The 16,354-nt window shown below is 35.2% G+C and overlaps 1 protein-coding gene across 1 annotated transcript; it reads right to left on the bottom strand.

Moving 5' to 3' along the window:
- Window positions 1-5,292: 5,292 nt before the first annotated feature.
- Window positions 5,293-15,570, bottom strand: LOC136038923 (uncharacterized). The gene is made up of 3 exons (XM_065722429.1): window positions 15,436-15,570; window positions 11,430-12,426; window positions 5,293-5,433 (listed from the first exon to the last, which is right to left on the bottom strand). The coding sequence occupies exons 1-3, from the start codon at window positions 15,445-15,447 to the stop codon at window positions 5,396-5,398; spliced, it is 1,047 nt and encodes a 348-aa protein (XP_065578501.1). The 5' UTR covers window positions 15,448-15,570; the 3' UTR covers window positions 5,293-5,395.
- Window positions 15,571-16,354: the final 784 nt, after the last annotated feature.

Raw genomic sequence — 16,354 nt, 5'->3', positions numbered from 1 at the left:
AATGTAAAACAACCAAGTAAAACCGTTTTGTGTTTTCTAAAAATTGATTTTGTATAACTTGAGTGAAACAATTTTTATCAATAGTCAGTATTATAATGCTGCGGTCAATCAATGAGAACATTGATTGTTATCATTTATGATAACAATTCCCAACATGCTTGTTGGGAATTGTTCCCAACATGCTATTGGGAAATAATTCCCAACATGCTATTGGGAAATAATTCCCAACATGCTTGCGTTTTCTAGGACTATAATGAGGGAAAGTTTAACACGGTCTCCGAATATAGGATGACAGATTGGCAAAGATTGTCTTTGTTGGTCAACCGTTTGTGGTAAAAACGAAAAGTAGGCGGTCCCCGAATGGAGTGGGAAGATGTCGTAGGGAAAGATTTAAGGGAAATAGAAATCTTTTGGAAGTGCGTAAAGAGGAAGGCTTTGAATAGATTAGGATGGAGGAAGAGCATGCGTAAATGTGGTGGCCTTGGGTTACTTGGTCTTGCAGTGAGTTACTAGTGGTAGTAGTAGTAGTAGCAGTTATAGTACTAGTAGTATATACATGCGTTTTGACCCTGCTAAACTAAAATCTTCAATTTGCAGTAGGTCTAGAGCAAAGGAGGTGTTTATCAATATACTAACCGATATAGGTAGAGGGCAAAGAGGCTAAGTAGATTCCCCAATGATTTTTTTAAACTTTTTTTTCATTTATTTGTGTTTGTTCTGGATTGAAAAATATTATTATGTAGGATTCCTTTTGGATCAAAATTGGATAGAAAGGAGCTGAGAATGCACAAGATGTTATCCAGATCACGTAAACTGTAAACAAGATTACTGTTTCTGCTTCTCAGGTCTTTTTTTTGTGTACCCAAGTTTATACTCTGTTGAAGCTGAAAGTGACAATATTAGAGGTGAGCCCCCCCCCCCCAAATCTGTAAACTAGGAATATTCAAACGTTGCCGATATAAAAAAAAACTCGCACTTGAGTTATACAATTTGGTGTCAAGACTACAAGAAATCTTGCCGAAAATTCCAAGAAATGTCACCGAGAATGCACGAAACCCAACTGAGATTGCTAGAAAAGTAGCTGAGATTCCCAGTAAAAAAATGATCATACACATATAAAAAAAATGGTTTATCGAGAGTTTGAAATGGAGCTCAGAATACAGGAATTGTCGCTTAAAACCTAAAGAAATTTCACTTATCGCTGACATTGAACCTACTTTGAAATTCTCACCCTGTATTTTTAATGTTTTGGCATAACTTAGATTTTTTGTGCAATACAACTAATTATTAGAAGCTATTTTTCAATTTTTAGAACCCCCACTTTCCAGAGAAGATAATTGAGGATCTTTAAATTCCTCTAAAGAGAATCAACGCAATCTAAGATTTTGAATAAAATCGACAAGCAATGTACTTTTTAAATCAACCATGTTCTAGTTTACCGTCACCATGCCGATTAATTTATATCATTTTCTTTGTTCAACATTTTTATTTGCCTTTAACATTTTGGGTATTAACTAATGAAAAAATGAGAAAATACTAAAATAGGATCCCCTCCTCTATTCTTAGTCAAAAAAGGCAAAATTATCAACATTAAAAAAAAGACTGAAAATACATGTCATATTTTTGTGTGGGTAGTTAGGAGAGAGCATAAGTTTTTTCTGAGGGGAGGGGCAGACAGCGGTGTCGTCTGGGAGGGGAAGGGTGGGCAGTTGCCCCCTCTTCAAATAATTTGGAGAAAAATTATTATATAGACCATACCCTTGGCTCTCCAGATGCAGACCCCCTTTGCCCCTTGGGGGCAGATGGAGCACTTAACCTGATCGCAGAAATTTTGGGGCTGGAATATTTTAAATAAATAGTCTAACATTTATAATCATTTTGTAGTTTTTTTTGTAATTTATTTCAAATAAAATAAAGTAGATAGCGCAGATGGCAGAACGTATATGCAAATTGAATCCGAAATTTTCATTTTTCCCATATCTTTTTCCGTATAAAGTAAGGAGAGTCATATTTAAACAAATGAAAATATTTGTACACAAATGAAAATTTTGTTAAAATCAGGGCTGATAAGTTCTGCCGCCGTCTTCCGTGACATTCGATTGACTCGGGGCGAGAGTGTCAAGACTGGGGAATGTCTTGACACGGGCAGTGAACGGGGAACTCGTTATTCCCTTTTCTGTCCTTTTTTGTGCTTGCCAAGCTCAAGCAGCAATTTTGATGTTTTTTTGCGACCTATGGGGGTGCCCTTCGGGCACCCGCACTTTAAATTTGAATCAAGCCAATTGTATAAAGTGTTGTAGTCTTTGTATTTTGTATTTTTGTAGTTTTTTTGTATTTTTGTATTTTGTATTTCTTTTTTTTTGTATTTCTCGGTGACTTTGTTGTTCATTAGAATCTCGGCTACAAACTATCATTCTTGCCTCTCAATAGTTGTATCTCGTGTTTGCGAAGGAAAGAAAAAAATACAAGCGACGAAAGTATCAAGCTCAGTTACATTTTATCAAATCCTATTGACGTTTTCGGCATAGTTGGCTCTTTTTTGTCCAATTTTGATTTAAAAGAATGCCATAGTCGCAAAATAATACTATTTATGTTTAAAGATCAAACTTTTAGATACGACTGAAAGTAATTTAAGCAATTATTAATGTTGACTTTAAAATTCTTATAGGAATCTTCAAATAAACAGTGAAATGATGTATTAAGGGGGAATTAAGAGTTAGATTTCCCCTATTGAGGCCCCAAATAATACAATTTTGGTGAAACTAAACCACACAAATGCGCACAGACAACTTCAATTCCGACGGACAATTTTGGTTTGAATTGTGCGGCAGCAATTTTACCCATCCATATCCAATCGACGGTAGACTATAGCGTAGGCTAGTAGACACAGGTTGTAACTTCAGAGGTTCTGATTGGTAGTTTTCCATAGAGAAGAACGAAGTTGAAACTTTTTTCCACAATTTCTTCGGAAACTCCGATAGAGCATTTACTTTGGATGCTCATCAACGAATACTGTGAATCGGGTACAATGTGATTCATATACGTATTTACGCACACTTTAAATTTTAGAGCGAATTATTGAGAAGCAAAACAATATTCAGAACTTAGAAATATTATTCAGGTTTGTTTATTGAATTTTGATATCAAATTTGATCACCTGAAGCTATCATTAGTTTTAATCTATGTGTATTCTGCTGCTTGGACCTAATTTTTTTCTTGTTGTAAACTGGATATATGTATATAAATGGATATAACTTTAAACAAACGTCAGCAACATTTTTTTTTGCAATAAAAAGATTTATCACTCAGCAGTACCGTTATTCAGACTTACTCTATATCGAGCAGTAAACACTTTTAGTTTTACTGCTGATGTTGGACATTGTATATGTGTCCGAAATATTCAGTTAAAAATTTTATATTTATTTTACTGTCGATTAAAAGGTTTCATCCCTATTTTGAACTGTTATATTTTTTGTCATGGAAAGGCAGTGTTGTCTTCGAAGTTATCTGTACGATTTAAGGAGAATAAATGTTACTTAGGTATCGATTTTAAAAGGGCAAAAATAGGCACATGATATGTTCAAATTTAAAAGTTAAACTTTCCAATCAGTCCTCATAGAAAAGTCTTCAACTAATTTTCTAATAGGGATGAGGTGTTAAAAATATCAAGTATTACAAAAAGCGTAGTGTCACAAGATACCTATGGGAAATGAAGTTTTTGAAACTCTATTGCAAAGGTTTTATTGGTTAATTTTATTGAACTGCAAAATAGGTCAAACTAGTTTTTAACTCAGGTGCCTAATTTTCATACTAAATTGATAGATTTAGGGGGGGGAAACAAGTACCAATATTCTTACACAAACGGAGGGATCGAAACTGGAAAAATCTATGTTTTGACTATGGGAAAATTTTTCATTTATAATGTAATAGTCATATCAGGGCCAGAACTTTAAGAAAAGGCCTTCACTATATTATAAATGCTGAAATGACCTTCATTAGAAATTTTAACCTATTCTTTGGGACTTTTATGTTTAAAACCATCTTCGGTTTGTCTGGTAAAACCTGCTTGCTAAAAACCAAGGAAAGAAAAATAAAGCATGTATATTATATTGATAGTTGCTCTTTGTAATTCACGTATGTGTTTATGTGTTTTTTTCCCTTTTGTGAGAACTACAGTAATTGATAGAAAGAGAGGGTGCCAAAATTTAAAAAAGCCCAAAATTTCCAATTATCAGGTTCTTTTTCCCCATCTGGAATATATTACAAAGAAATTAAGATCATAGCATCTTTATCCTTCTGACCTCCTTAAGAATATCTTCTGTTCTAGAAATTTTGAATAAATTTCATTAGAAGAGTTAATTTATATCTCGCAATTTCTATGTTCAACACCGTTGAAATCAGCTGTAAGGTAAATATTTGTTTAAAAAAATTACAGTCGCAAGGCGAGAAGGACAAAATTCGTGTTTAGCCTGTAGAACATGCATGGTCAAAAAATTACATCATGTTAAAAAATATTTCGGGGTACCTGTCCTAAAGCTATTCGTATACATACGCACGTTCGTGCGTATTTAGTTTCTATTAAAATCGTCAGTGGTGTAGCCAGAGGTGGGGATATTTCTGAAGCCCTATCCAATCAAAAAACATACCTATAAATATGTACTTTTTAAACATAAAAGATAATCGTTGTAGGCCTGATCAATACTTCCTCTGTACGTATTTTTCTAAATTATTTAGCTCACCCTTTTGCCGTTTCCAGTTGAAATTCTGATCCACGGCAGCTTCCAAACCAAGAGGGTGTTCCGGGGTTGACAAAAAGCTAATAATACTTATATTAACTAAAATTAAATTTTTCATTCCAGGTTATTAACTTCTGCATCCTCAAATTGAGAAAACTAGAGACAAATGACCTATTTGAGGAGAATTGATGAGTATTAATGCATCAACACTCATATTTTTCATATTTTACTCTTTAGTATTATTCATATTTTGATAATAAATTTTAATGCGTATTAAGGTATTAGAAAACAAATTGTTCCAGGTTCGTAGTTATTTCACATTAAATATGAAACACGAATTGAATTGGAATTTCCACCTGGAAAACACTCCAAAAAACTAATGTTTAATTTCTGTCTTTAATCATTTCTAGATGAGTGGCTTAAATAACCTTCAAAATCAATCTTTTGTAATTTCTTCATCATAATAAAATGAAGTCTTCCTTGAACATGTTTGTGATTGATTAATACTGTGAAGCCTTCCTCTCAACCATAAAATTGCCTTTATAAAATTTACGCCTTTGTAGCTAAAATAACTCTTTATTATATTTCACGCTTCGGTATAAAAACTCAATCATAACTAAACAATAGGTGAGTTGAACAACAAGTGTAGATTTGGGAACTTAACGACCATAGCTGCTGCCTCCAACTGGCGCTGAACCTGTAACAACAATCCAATGTAACAAAAGTCAACATAAAATTAGCAAAAGTGCAGATAAGGGGCACAATGAAACCCTAAACAATTAGGAAAAACCACTTTAAAACAAGACCCTTTTTACACTGAGATTCTTAACCCCAGAAAGTGGGTAAAGCTTTTGTGTATATTGAGCTTTCTAGAACCATTTATATTGCTGTTATTCTGACCCCTACAAATGGATTTGACTTCTGTATAAGGAATTCCTACTATGATCCCTCAGTCTGGAATGTGTTGCGTTCAATACATACATTTTTGATATTGTGGAATATCTTCAGAGGCGGTTTTAAGGGAGTGATAGAGGGAGTACATACCCAAGGCACAGAAATTTGAGGGGTGCAGAATTTCAAATTAATAATCTAACGTTTATAATCAGTTTTTAATTTATAAAACTTATTTTTATTAATATACAGTAGAGGAAATTTTTGCTAATAAATTTAAATATTGCTAAAATTTGGCCTGAAACTTTTTGGGAGACGGGGATTGCTAATCAAGATTTTGCCCAAGCACAATAGAGGCCAGAACTGCCACTTAATATCTTAGTCAAATTAACGCGTAAAATAAATTATTTATCACGTATTATCAACTCACGCTATATCTTTAAAAAAATCAAAAGAAAAAGTGCCCTAGTCAAGTGTCAAAAACCCATTTGTCGAAATGTAGATATAGCACACGACCTTGGCTTTGAATCGGGATTTTGTTAAAATGTCCATTGCGTGTCAACTGAGAATTTATAGTTACAGCAACTAAACTTGACTTACGTTACAGAATTACCCAGGAAACTTGGCAAACTCCTCAATAAAATATACGACGTTGAAGAACCATAATACAAGGAATGGAGTTATTTTAATCTAAGGTGGTTTGATCTTCTTTAATTCAGGTTAGGTAAAATAACTACCATTAATGACGGCTATTGCTGTTGTCACAGCAAGAATATAAATGACATGCAGTTACTAATTGTCTTGGCAGTGCCTATACCCTTTCACCATCAGGCCTTTATTCAAGATATTAAATCTAAGAGGAAAGCGTCACTGCGTGTACTGTGCTCCCCAGATAATGCTTCTTAAGCTATTACATGAATTTGCAATATATTTTTACATTAGTTCTTATGTTGGAGGGCAGGGTTTGATCCATAGCCTTTGAATAAGAGTTTTCTTTGTCGTAAATAATTGTTTATAGTTCCCGTAATGTAATGGTTAAAAAAATATTTCGTGAAAATTTATGCTTGTCATCTAAATTCTGAGGTTAGGGGTTCGAGTCCTGGTGTCGCTGGTTATTTGGTATGGAACGGAGGTTGTTAGTTAGACTTTGTTGCTTAGACAGAGTTAAATAGATCTAAATGGGTACCTGCAGAAACCTGAGGGGGGAAAACGGGAAATGTTGGATGATTAGCCCCCATTCACGCATTACACTCCCGACCGAAGACATTGAATTAGGAGACCGGTACCCGCGCGTTGCAGCCCATTGGTCGGCATACGAAAATTATATTATAAAATATTTATAATTTTTTTTTATTATATTATAAAATTATAAAATATACTTTATCTGATCTAATCGATAAATGTTGCTGGGTTTCGTAAAATGGATTTACGTCCATTTCTAACAATAAATACCGGATATTACTTTTGCTACACTTAATTATTTCAATAGATTACTCCCGTTCTTAAAAACTCAATTGATTTCTGGAAACATCGTAGAGTCTAATCGAAACAATAATGTACAAATAACCAAAAACTCCCAGAATTTGGCTTTAATATTAAATCAAAGCTTTTTAATATTTTTTGCAATTAATAGAACTAGAATTAAGCAGATAACACCGAGGCTTTTCCGCTTAAAAGAAAGTCAAAGTGAAAAGCAAGCTGGCGGCCTTTATATGTATTCCGAGGTCAAAATCGGCAACTTCTTTTGGAGAGGAGGGGATTCACAAATGTTTCTTTTAAATAAGCCACTGCATTTATGAATAAAACAAATCGCATCGGAAGCTTTAAAAGTAACTTGAAAATTTTAAATCCAAAAATGCATTCCTATTTCCTATTTCTATTTCTATTCCTATTTCATTTATAATAATAGATTACTTGACAATCCGTAGAATTGAAATGTTGCATTTCATACCTGCACATAGGAGGGAATAAGAGAACCCAATCACTTGTCCAAAACCCCCTCCCCCTCCCATAAAACAGAAAGAACTGTCTTTAGAAAATGCATTGCTTTAATGTTTCCAGAAGAAGAAGGGGTACAAGCGAGGGACCGCTCACTTTGCGCCATCCGGTCTTCATCTCGGAGCGCCATAATTTTCGCACATTTCCACTACGCGTGGCATAGTTCCTGCAACTCTTGGCAGAGTTCTACCAGGCGTGGCATAGTTCCTGCAACTCTTGGCAGAGTTCCACCACCCTTGGCACACTTTGGCCACGTTTCGCGCGCACCACCTGGTATACCTCATTTCGGAAATTTAGCACCCCCTCGGGTACTTGTGGCATCTGTCAGAGGACTAGAATGAAGATAGAAGCGGATATTTGAGCCTTTTAGTTTTAATATTACAATTCATATTAACGAAAACGGTAAAACAGAAAGTTAATCAGAAAGATAAACAGATAACAGAACAGCATCCTCCTCATGTAAGATATTATTGTCTTCGATATGTTCTTGCAAAAATAAATGTTTTATGTTGATGATTTTACATTTTTATTTGGGGCGGAGATGTGGGGGTTAACACATCAACAGAAATGTGTCTCTTATTTTCTTCTATAAGGGTTGTCGAACTCTGTTGCCCTAGAGTTACGGTTTAGCAGGTAATGTTCTTTTTTTACCTTGTAAACATGGGGTATCATCATTGCCATCTATATAGTTCTAATAATTTTCCTGTGCACCAAAATTTACAATCGGCTTCCATCTGTTTACATCCCTTTAAATTTATTGAGTACTGAAATTGCAACGCTGCTGTTTCACTTTTAAATTCTTAAACGTATTTAAATTCAGCAAATCGGCGAATTTTTGGTATTTACTTGATATAAAATTCAAAACAGACAATAAAGTCAAACAGTTCGTGGTAACGAACTGTAGTAAGGAGCGACCCGGCTCAATAGTAACCAAAACTCTAAAAAATGGAATTTTGATATCAATAGCTACATCAAAAGAGTCGCATTTTAATGCTGATTTTACATATATAAGTTTAATCAAGTTTAGTCTTACCCATCAAACGTTACGAGCCTGAGAAAACTGGCCATATTTTAGAAAATAGGAGAAAACAACCCCTAAAAGTCATAGAATCTTAACGAAAATCACACCACCAGATTCAGTGTATCTGACAACCCTATTGTAGAAGTTTCAAGCTCTTATCTACAAAAATGTGGAATTTTGTATTTTTTTGCCAGAAGGCAGATCACGGATGCGTATTTATTTGTTTGTTTGTTGTTTTTTTTTCCCAGGGGTGATCGTATCGACCCAGTGGTCCTAGAATCTTGCGAGAGGGCTCATTCTAACGGAAATGAAAAGTTCTAGTACCATTTTTAAGTGACCAAAAAAATTGGAGGGCACCTAGGCCCCCTCCCACGCCAATTATTTTCCCAAAGTCACCAGATCAAAATTCTGAGATAGCCAGCGTATTATTTTATTCAGCGTAGTCAAAAAACCTTATAACTATGTCTTTGGGGACGACTTACTCCCCCACAGTCCCCGTGGAAGGGGCCACAAGTTACAAGCTTTGACCAGTGCTTGCACATAGTAATGGTTATTTGGAAGTTTACAGACATTTTCAGGGGGATTTTGAGGTTGGGGGGAGGAGGAGTTGAGAAGAGGGTAATATGGTGGGGGAACTTTCCTTGGAGCAATTTTTCATGGGGGAAGAAAATTTTCATGAAGGGAGCGCAGGATTATCTAGCATTATTTAAAAAATACATTGAAAAAAGAAATATGGAAAAGTTTTTTCAAATGAAAGTAAGGAGAAGCATTAAAATTTAAAACGAACAGAAATTATTATGATGGGCTCACCTCTTCCTAATACCTCGCTCTTTTTAAAGCTAAAGTATTTTCAGTAATTTCAACTATTTATTCTACGGCTTTTGTGATTCAGAGGTCATTCTTAAGAAATTGGAACAAAATTTAAGCTTTAGTGCAAAGAGCGAGGTTCTGACGAGGGGGTGAGCCCCTTAGTATACGTAATAAAAACATGAGAATACAGAAGTTCGCTACGTAAGCTAATTTGTAAGTTACGTACATCTTTTACTAATAAAAACATTCGTAAAAAAATTTAAAGTTCTAGTTGCCTTTTTAAGTAACCAAAAATCGGAGGGCAACTAGGCCTCCTCCCCCGCTCCTTTTTTCTCAAAAGATCAAAAGATGCTTCCTCATCAACGCCCCGCTCTTTACGCTAAAGGTTTTTACTGTTTTAAAAAGTAGAGTTAAGAGAAAGAGTCAAACTTTAGCGTAAAGAGCGGGGCATTGAGGAGGAAGCATCTCCTTTCATATACGAAGTAATTTCTGTTCGTTTTTAAGTTTTGAAGTCACTCCTTACTTTCCGTTAAAAGAACTTGTTTTTTTTTTATTTAATCTATTACAATATCAAACTTTCTGTAGTATGCAGCTTTAATTTATCAACATGAAGTTTCTAGAGTGGGCTTCAATCTTCCCTCGTTGTAACGTTATGCGTGTTATATCGTGATAAAACCCTTTGCAATGTTTGTCTATGACTGGATTATGATTCTCCACGAGAGAAAATATATATAGCTTAATTTTTCAATTAGACAATCGCTGGTGTTATATTACAAAACTGTTAAAATAATGATGCTAAAAATAAACAAATCCATTAGCAATCAATTAACAAACAAATCCATTACTCCGCAAGGACTTCGTTTCGAGGTACGTCTTCAAATAAGCTCAGATTTTTCTCTTATAGATTTAAACCTTAGCTCAAACTTAAGTTTTTTAGTAAGCTCAAATCAGAATGGCACATGAGCCACCTAGTTATACACAATACACAATGGCTCGCCAAAGACCAATCATTCCTCTTCTCTTTACTTAAAAGAAAACAAAATGAATATGTGTTTTTTATGAGATATAATTCAGTATCTGAAATTGAGTAATTATTGCATTTGTTTGGGTCCATAAGATAAATTTAGGCAATCTGCCAGCACGTAGTACTGGCGTATTTAATCCTACAGTAAATTTTTGAACTTATCTCTAAGTAAAATCAAGTGAAAAGCTTTACTTCGTAATAAATAATTTTTAGCTTGACGATACGTAGTTTGAAATTATAATATGCTCGAAAAATTATTTTCTACTTGCTGTATTCTATCATGAGTTAAATCTAAAATTTTTTCATTTTAATGGGTTTTGATACTTCAAAGAATAACTCTATCTCATCCATTATAAACTTTTTAAGCTTGTGTGGCCATACTATTTATAGTTTATTGGTTGGTCTTATCCTGGCTTGAAGAGCTGGGATACAGAAATATTCAGTTTAAATGAAATTCAGACCATCAGAAAGTGTGAAATTCGATTTTTGGATAAGCAGTTCACTCTAGTATGTCAAATAGTAAAACGGTAAAAATTAGCTCAATGGAATTATCTTTGATCACTTGGGAAGCTTTGGGAGTTCCCCACGGGGCTATCTGATCTGATTAAAAACCCTGCAAACCCAGGGTGCGCAAAAATTCATTGCCTTTTCAATCAAATTTCATAGTTAAACCACAAATTCTCAACAGCTATCGATTGTGGGTAGTGCCCCTGGGGAACTCAGCTAATATCCCCTTCGTCTTTGAGACGGTCAGCCAGTGCCGAGGCTTACAAAATGACTGTAAGGAATTGAATGCTCTTAATCTTAATAATCAAAGACAAGGATTAAGTTTAACATTCTTTGATATCCTATTTTAATTGGAATACAAGTTACTTATGTTAGCTATTTCTTTCAGGTTATTTAATATCCAATAATTATTTTGAGTTATGAGAATGAAACTTATGTTTACCTCCATATCCACCTAGAGATCCTCCACTACTTCCTCCATATCCACCAGCAGCACCGCCTAAGGAGCTTCCCCCATATCCTCCGGCTGAGGCCCCTTTGCTTGGAGCAAATCCACCTGCAGAGCCACCTCCATAGCCACCAGACGGTGCACTTATGGAGCTACCCCCATATCCTCCAGCTGAAGAGCCTCCGTAGCCTCCTGCACCTCCACCGATTCCAGCTGAAGAATGACCAAGTCCACCTTTACTTCCTCCAAATCCACCAGCAGCAGCTCCACCTCCATAACCACCACTGCTACCACCGTAACCACCTGAAGGCACTTGTGCTATTGGAGCAGGAAGTGGGGCTGGGACAGGAGCTCCATATCCGCCCGAACTTCCACCCCCATATCCACCAGCTTGGGTACCAGCTCCAAATCCACCAACTTGGGCACCACCTCCATATCCACCGGCTGGAGCACCACCTCCATATCCACCAGCTTGTGCACCACCTCCATATCCACCGGCTTGAGCACCACCTCCATATCCACCAGCTTGGGCACCACCGCCATAACCTCCAGCTTGGGCACCACCACCATAACCACCAGCCTTGGCACCACCCCCGTAGCCTCCAGTAGGAGCTATTGGGGCAGGTAGAGGAGCTGCTGGAACTGATGGAGCACCTCCGTAGCCCCCGGAGCTACCTCCATATCCTCCACCTCCACCGATTGGAGCTGAAACTCCACCACCATAGCCTCCAGCTGATCCACCTCCATAGCCTCCTCCTGCTCCACCACCTATTGCTCCTCCTCCATAGCCTCCTGACGCTCCACCTCCGTAGCCTCCGGAAGCACCACCAGAATGTCCAATAGGAGCGGCGGGAATACTGGGTCCACCATACCCTCCTTTTGATCCACCTCCATAACCACCGCTTGAAACTGGAGCTGCGTATCCACTTCCACCAGAGCTACCACCATAACCCGCTTTGCAGATAGCCACGCACGCAGCGATCACCAGAAACTAGAAAAAAATCTGATTAACATAACTGTACGTATTCACGTCAGAAAAAGCTATAATAAGACCACAGTAAAAAAAAAAAAAAAATCAGTATTATCCACTTAGCTACTTCCTGATTATTTTTTTTATTTTTGCTTACATAATAGTGGACAGCAAAAATTGCGTTGAACCAATTATAAAAGCTTGAAGTTTTTCGTATTAGTTGTTTCTGATACTTCTATATTTCCGAAATTGGCTACAAGCCAATTAGAGAATTATCAACAGCATTACTGAGGAATGATCATATGGTTCTTTGACCGCTTCTCAACTTGTGAATACAGTGCCTGTTTCTTGAGTTATTTTCTTGGTCAATCAAGACGTGCAAGCTGGCTCACAACCCCTGGAATGTAATATGCTATGGAACAAGAAGGGGAGGCAGTTGACCCTCCCAGATCTGGATATGCCCCCTCCCCTCCCAGACCCCAGTTTGCCTCCCTCCAGATGAAATTTTGTTTCTCTAAAAATCTTGTCAAAACCAAGATAAGCCTGGTTAATACAAGCATCCACAGAAGCGAGGCAGTTTTCTCTAGTATATCTTTCTCTTATAGTACTATTTGGCTCATTTTCCAAATTAGCTCCAACTTTGCCCCTCCACTAGCATTTCGATGAATTACAGCACTGCACAACTCTCTCACTTTTGCCCAGAGAGAGGTAACACCTAGACAAGGCAAGAGTACTTGAAATAAAGCTTTGTTTTGCGCTGGTAATCAAACAGTTCGTGGTAACGAACTGTAAGTAAGGATCGACCTGGCTCAATAGTGACTAAAACTCTTAGAAACGAAATTTTGATACCAATAGCTACACCAAAAGAAACAATTGTTTATGCTGATTTTAAATATATAAGTTTCATCAAGTTGAGTCCTGCTCATCAAAAGTTACGAGCCTGAGAAAATTTACCTTATTTTCGAAAAAAAGGTTATACACCCCTGAAAAGTCATAAAATCCTAATGAAAGTCATACCGTCACATTCAGCGTATCAGAGAACCCTACTCTAGAGGTCTTAAGCTCCTATGTGTGTATATTTGTTTATTCCATAGGGGCAATTGCATTGACCCAGAAGTCCTAGAATATTGCGAGAGGGCTCATTCGAAGGAAAATTAAAAGTTTTAGCGCCCTTTTTAAGTGACTGAAAATTGGAGGGCAACTAGGCCCGCTGCAACGCTCATTTTTTCCCCAAAGTCACCGGATCAAAATTTTGAGATAGCCATTTTTTTCAGTAGTAACTTTGTCTTTAGCAACAAAGTAAATAATGAACTTTGTCCATTATTTACATTTAGTGTTGGTTATTGGCGAGCACACAGACATTTTCAGGGGGATTTTTTATGGTAGTGGGGGGGGGGAGAGAATTATTTGAGATGTTCTTTCCGTGGAGGAATTTTTCTTGAGGGAGGAGAATTCTCCATGAAGGGGGAGCCGGATTTACCAGCATTATTTAAAAAACAATCAGAAATGAAATAAAAAAAACAAATTTTCTAAATAAAAGTAAGGAGCAACATTAAAACTTAAAAGGAACACAAATTATTACGTATATGATTGGATGTGCCCCCTCATATACTTTTTGTTTAGTACTTTCAAAACAGCTATTTATTCTATTTAAACGGCCTTTATGATTCTCGGGTCATTCTTAAAGAATTGGAACAAAATTCAAACTTTAGCGTAAAGAGCGAGGTATTGACGAGGGGGCGTGTCCCATCATATACTTAATAATTTCTGTTCATTTTAAGTTTTAATGTTGCTCCTTACTTTTAGTTTAAAAACCTTGTTTTTTTATTTAATCCACTAAAATCAATATTTTAAGGATGTTTTCTCGTCAGCGTTACCGTTGGATCTCTAAAAAATTTATATAAAAAATAAAAAAATAAATTTATATAAATTTATAAAAAAAATTTATATAGAGACAATACAAATACTTGATCTTTCTAGCACCCTTGACGTTTCTTGAAAACATCAGTTTTCTTGTATTTTGATAAAATTAACAAATATTAAACTAGTTAAAAATATACAATTTATTAAAGAAAAAGTCACATATTAAATTTTTTATTCTAAGAATTATCTTATAGCCCTAGACCCCCCATGGAAACAGAAAAACACCTTGGATTTAGGAACACTAAATATTTTCGTTTATTTTGGCAACTTGACGAAATAAACAACTTATGAACTAAAAAAAAGTCTACATTTTGTAAAGCTAGATTGTATTCTCTATTGTTAGATGATGATGAAACTAGAAATAAAATATTACCTATATTTATTTTATTTTATCAGAAATAAAATAAGTAAAAAAAATTAACGAAAATAAAAAAAAAAAGAAGATTTCTTAAGGGAGTTTCAAAAATACATACTTTCTTTTACTTCAAGTTTATTATTTCTTTCTCCATGTTTGAACAAGTTACATATGGTTTCATTTTAGACGAATGCTCACTTAACTTGCAAAGGCTTTTAAAAATATCGTTATCAGCAAAAACATATAATATATGCTGTAGAAATTACTAGTTTAAGCTAGAATCTAGTAAAAAACGTTAAAAAAAGCAACATCAAATAGATAAATACAGAATGAGATTGTCCTTTGAATAAAGCAACATATTGTTCTAATTAAAATTAAAATGTCATTTCATAAACATTCAAAGGCGCCACCTCACTCAAATGCTCGACGGGGGTTGTTACGTTTTTTAATAATTAAACAAAAAAGTTTTTTTTTTCAAAAAAGTCAGAATTGTTGGCTTGCCTTTTTTCATTTTTTTGAAGAAAAATACAAAAGGGTATATTTAAAAAATTGGAACGATTTACCCCTTCCCCTCCTTTCCTGATTGGTTCCCTTGTATACAAATGTAAAGAATTTTTCAGGTAAAACCTTATTTTCTTGCAAAGAAAGGAAATAAAAAAATAGAGATTTACAATCATTTTTAGATTGTGTCTTTTCAAATTCAGCACCACACTCAAGGAACTAAGTAACATTTTTATGATAAGTGAACTTACTCGAAATGCCATAATTATCGCTGTTTCGGATACAAACGACAGGACAAGACTAATTCTAACACAAATTTGTCTGCAATTTATAGTAGAAACAGTGGTGACTAGAAGGTCAAAATTTATGGTACGTCATTAAATGCGATATAAATTTTTAGACGCTATAATTTTTTGTAATCTCATTCTCATCAACCTTAACGTAAACCTTATGAATTCTTTTATCAAAATAAATTTCACTTTCAACAGATAAATCAGCTTATCAGATTAGCGAATTTGTAAAACTAAAAAAAATCAAATTACTGAAATATAGATGAGTGCTTAAACTTTTTTAATCTGTTATTTTTGTATACTTTTGATTATTCCGATGAATGTATTATAGGATTCATTGAATTGGATAAGAAGTTCAAAATACTATTGTCTATTGAGGACAAACTCTATACATTGTTTTTTTTCTTGTTCCAATTGAAAGAGCCGGATATACGTTAAAGAAAAGATAATTGTAGTAAATTTGACCAAAATCGATAAATCTCGACCGTTTTGTGTCATAAAATTTCTGTGAATAATTCTTATAAACGGTTTTCCTATAAAAACAAAAATAGACAATAGATCGAACAAAAATTAACACAGATTTGTAATTTTCATGTTTATTGTTAGGTCCACCTAACGCTAGGTCTCAGTCATAACGTAAGGACCCCAAAATGCGCAAAGGTATCACTTTATCCTTTAAAATTCGGAATTTACTTCACATCCCCCTCCTTCATCCATTATTTGGTTATTTTTATTCAACTAGCCTAAGATATGAACCCCCGAGCTTTTATACTTGTTCTACATGCTCTTGCTTCGAACAGGAGACGAAGAAATTTTACTTAGCTAAGATGATGAAAAGTTGAAGACCACAAGCTGGTTGAAACAGACCCGGACCTAAATA

Source organism: Artemia franciscana, chromosome 18 (assembly GCF_032884065.1).
Source record: "Artemia franciscana chromosome 18, ASM3288406v1, whole genome shotgun sequence".
NCBI classification, from domain to species: domain Eukaryota; kingdom Metazoa; phylum Arthropoda; class Branchiopoda; order Anostraca; family Artemiidae; genus Artemia; species Artemia franciscana.
The sequence above is the reverse complement of the archived record's forward strand: the minus strand, read 5'-3'. Positions and strand labels throughout refer to the sequence as shown.

Bases quoted from the DNA above. Each gene is read 5' to 3' on its own strand.
- LOC136038923 (XM_065722429.1), bottom strand. The intron at 5,434-11,429 runs GTAAACATAAGT...TTGTTGTTACAG, and splicing joins ATCTCTAGGTGGATATGGAG to GTTCAGCGCCAGTTGGAGGC.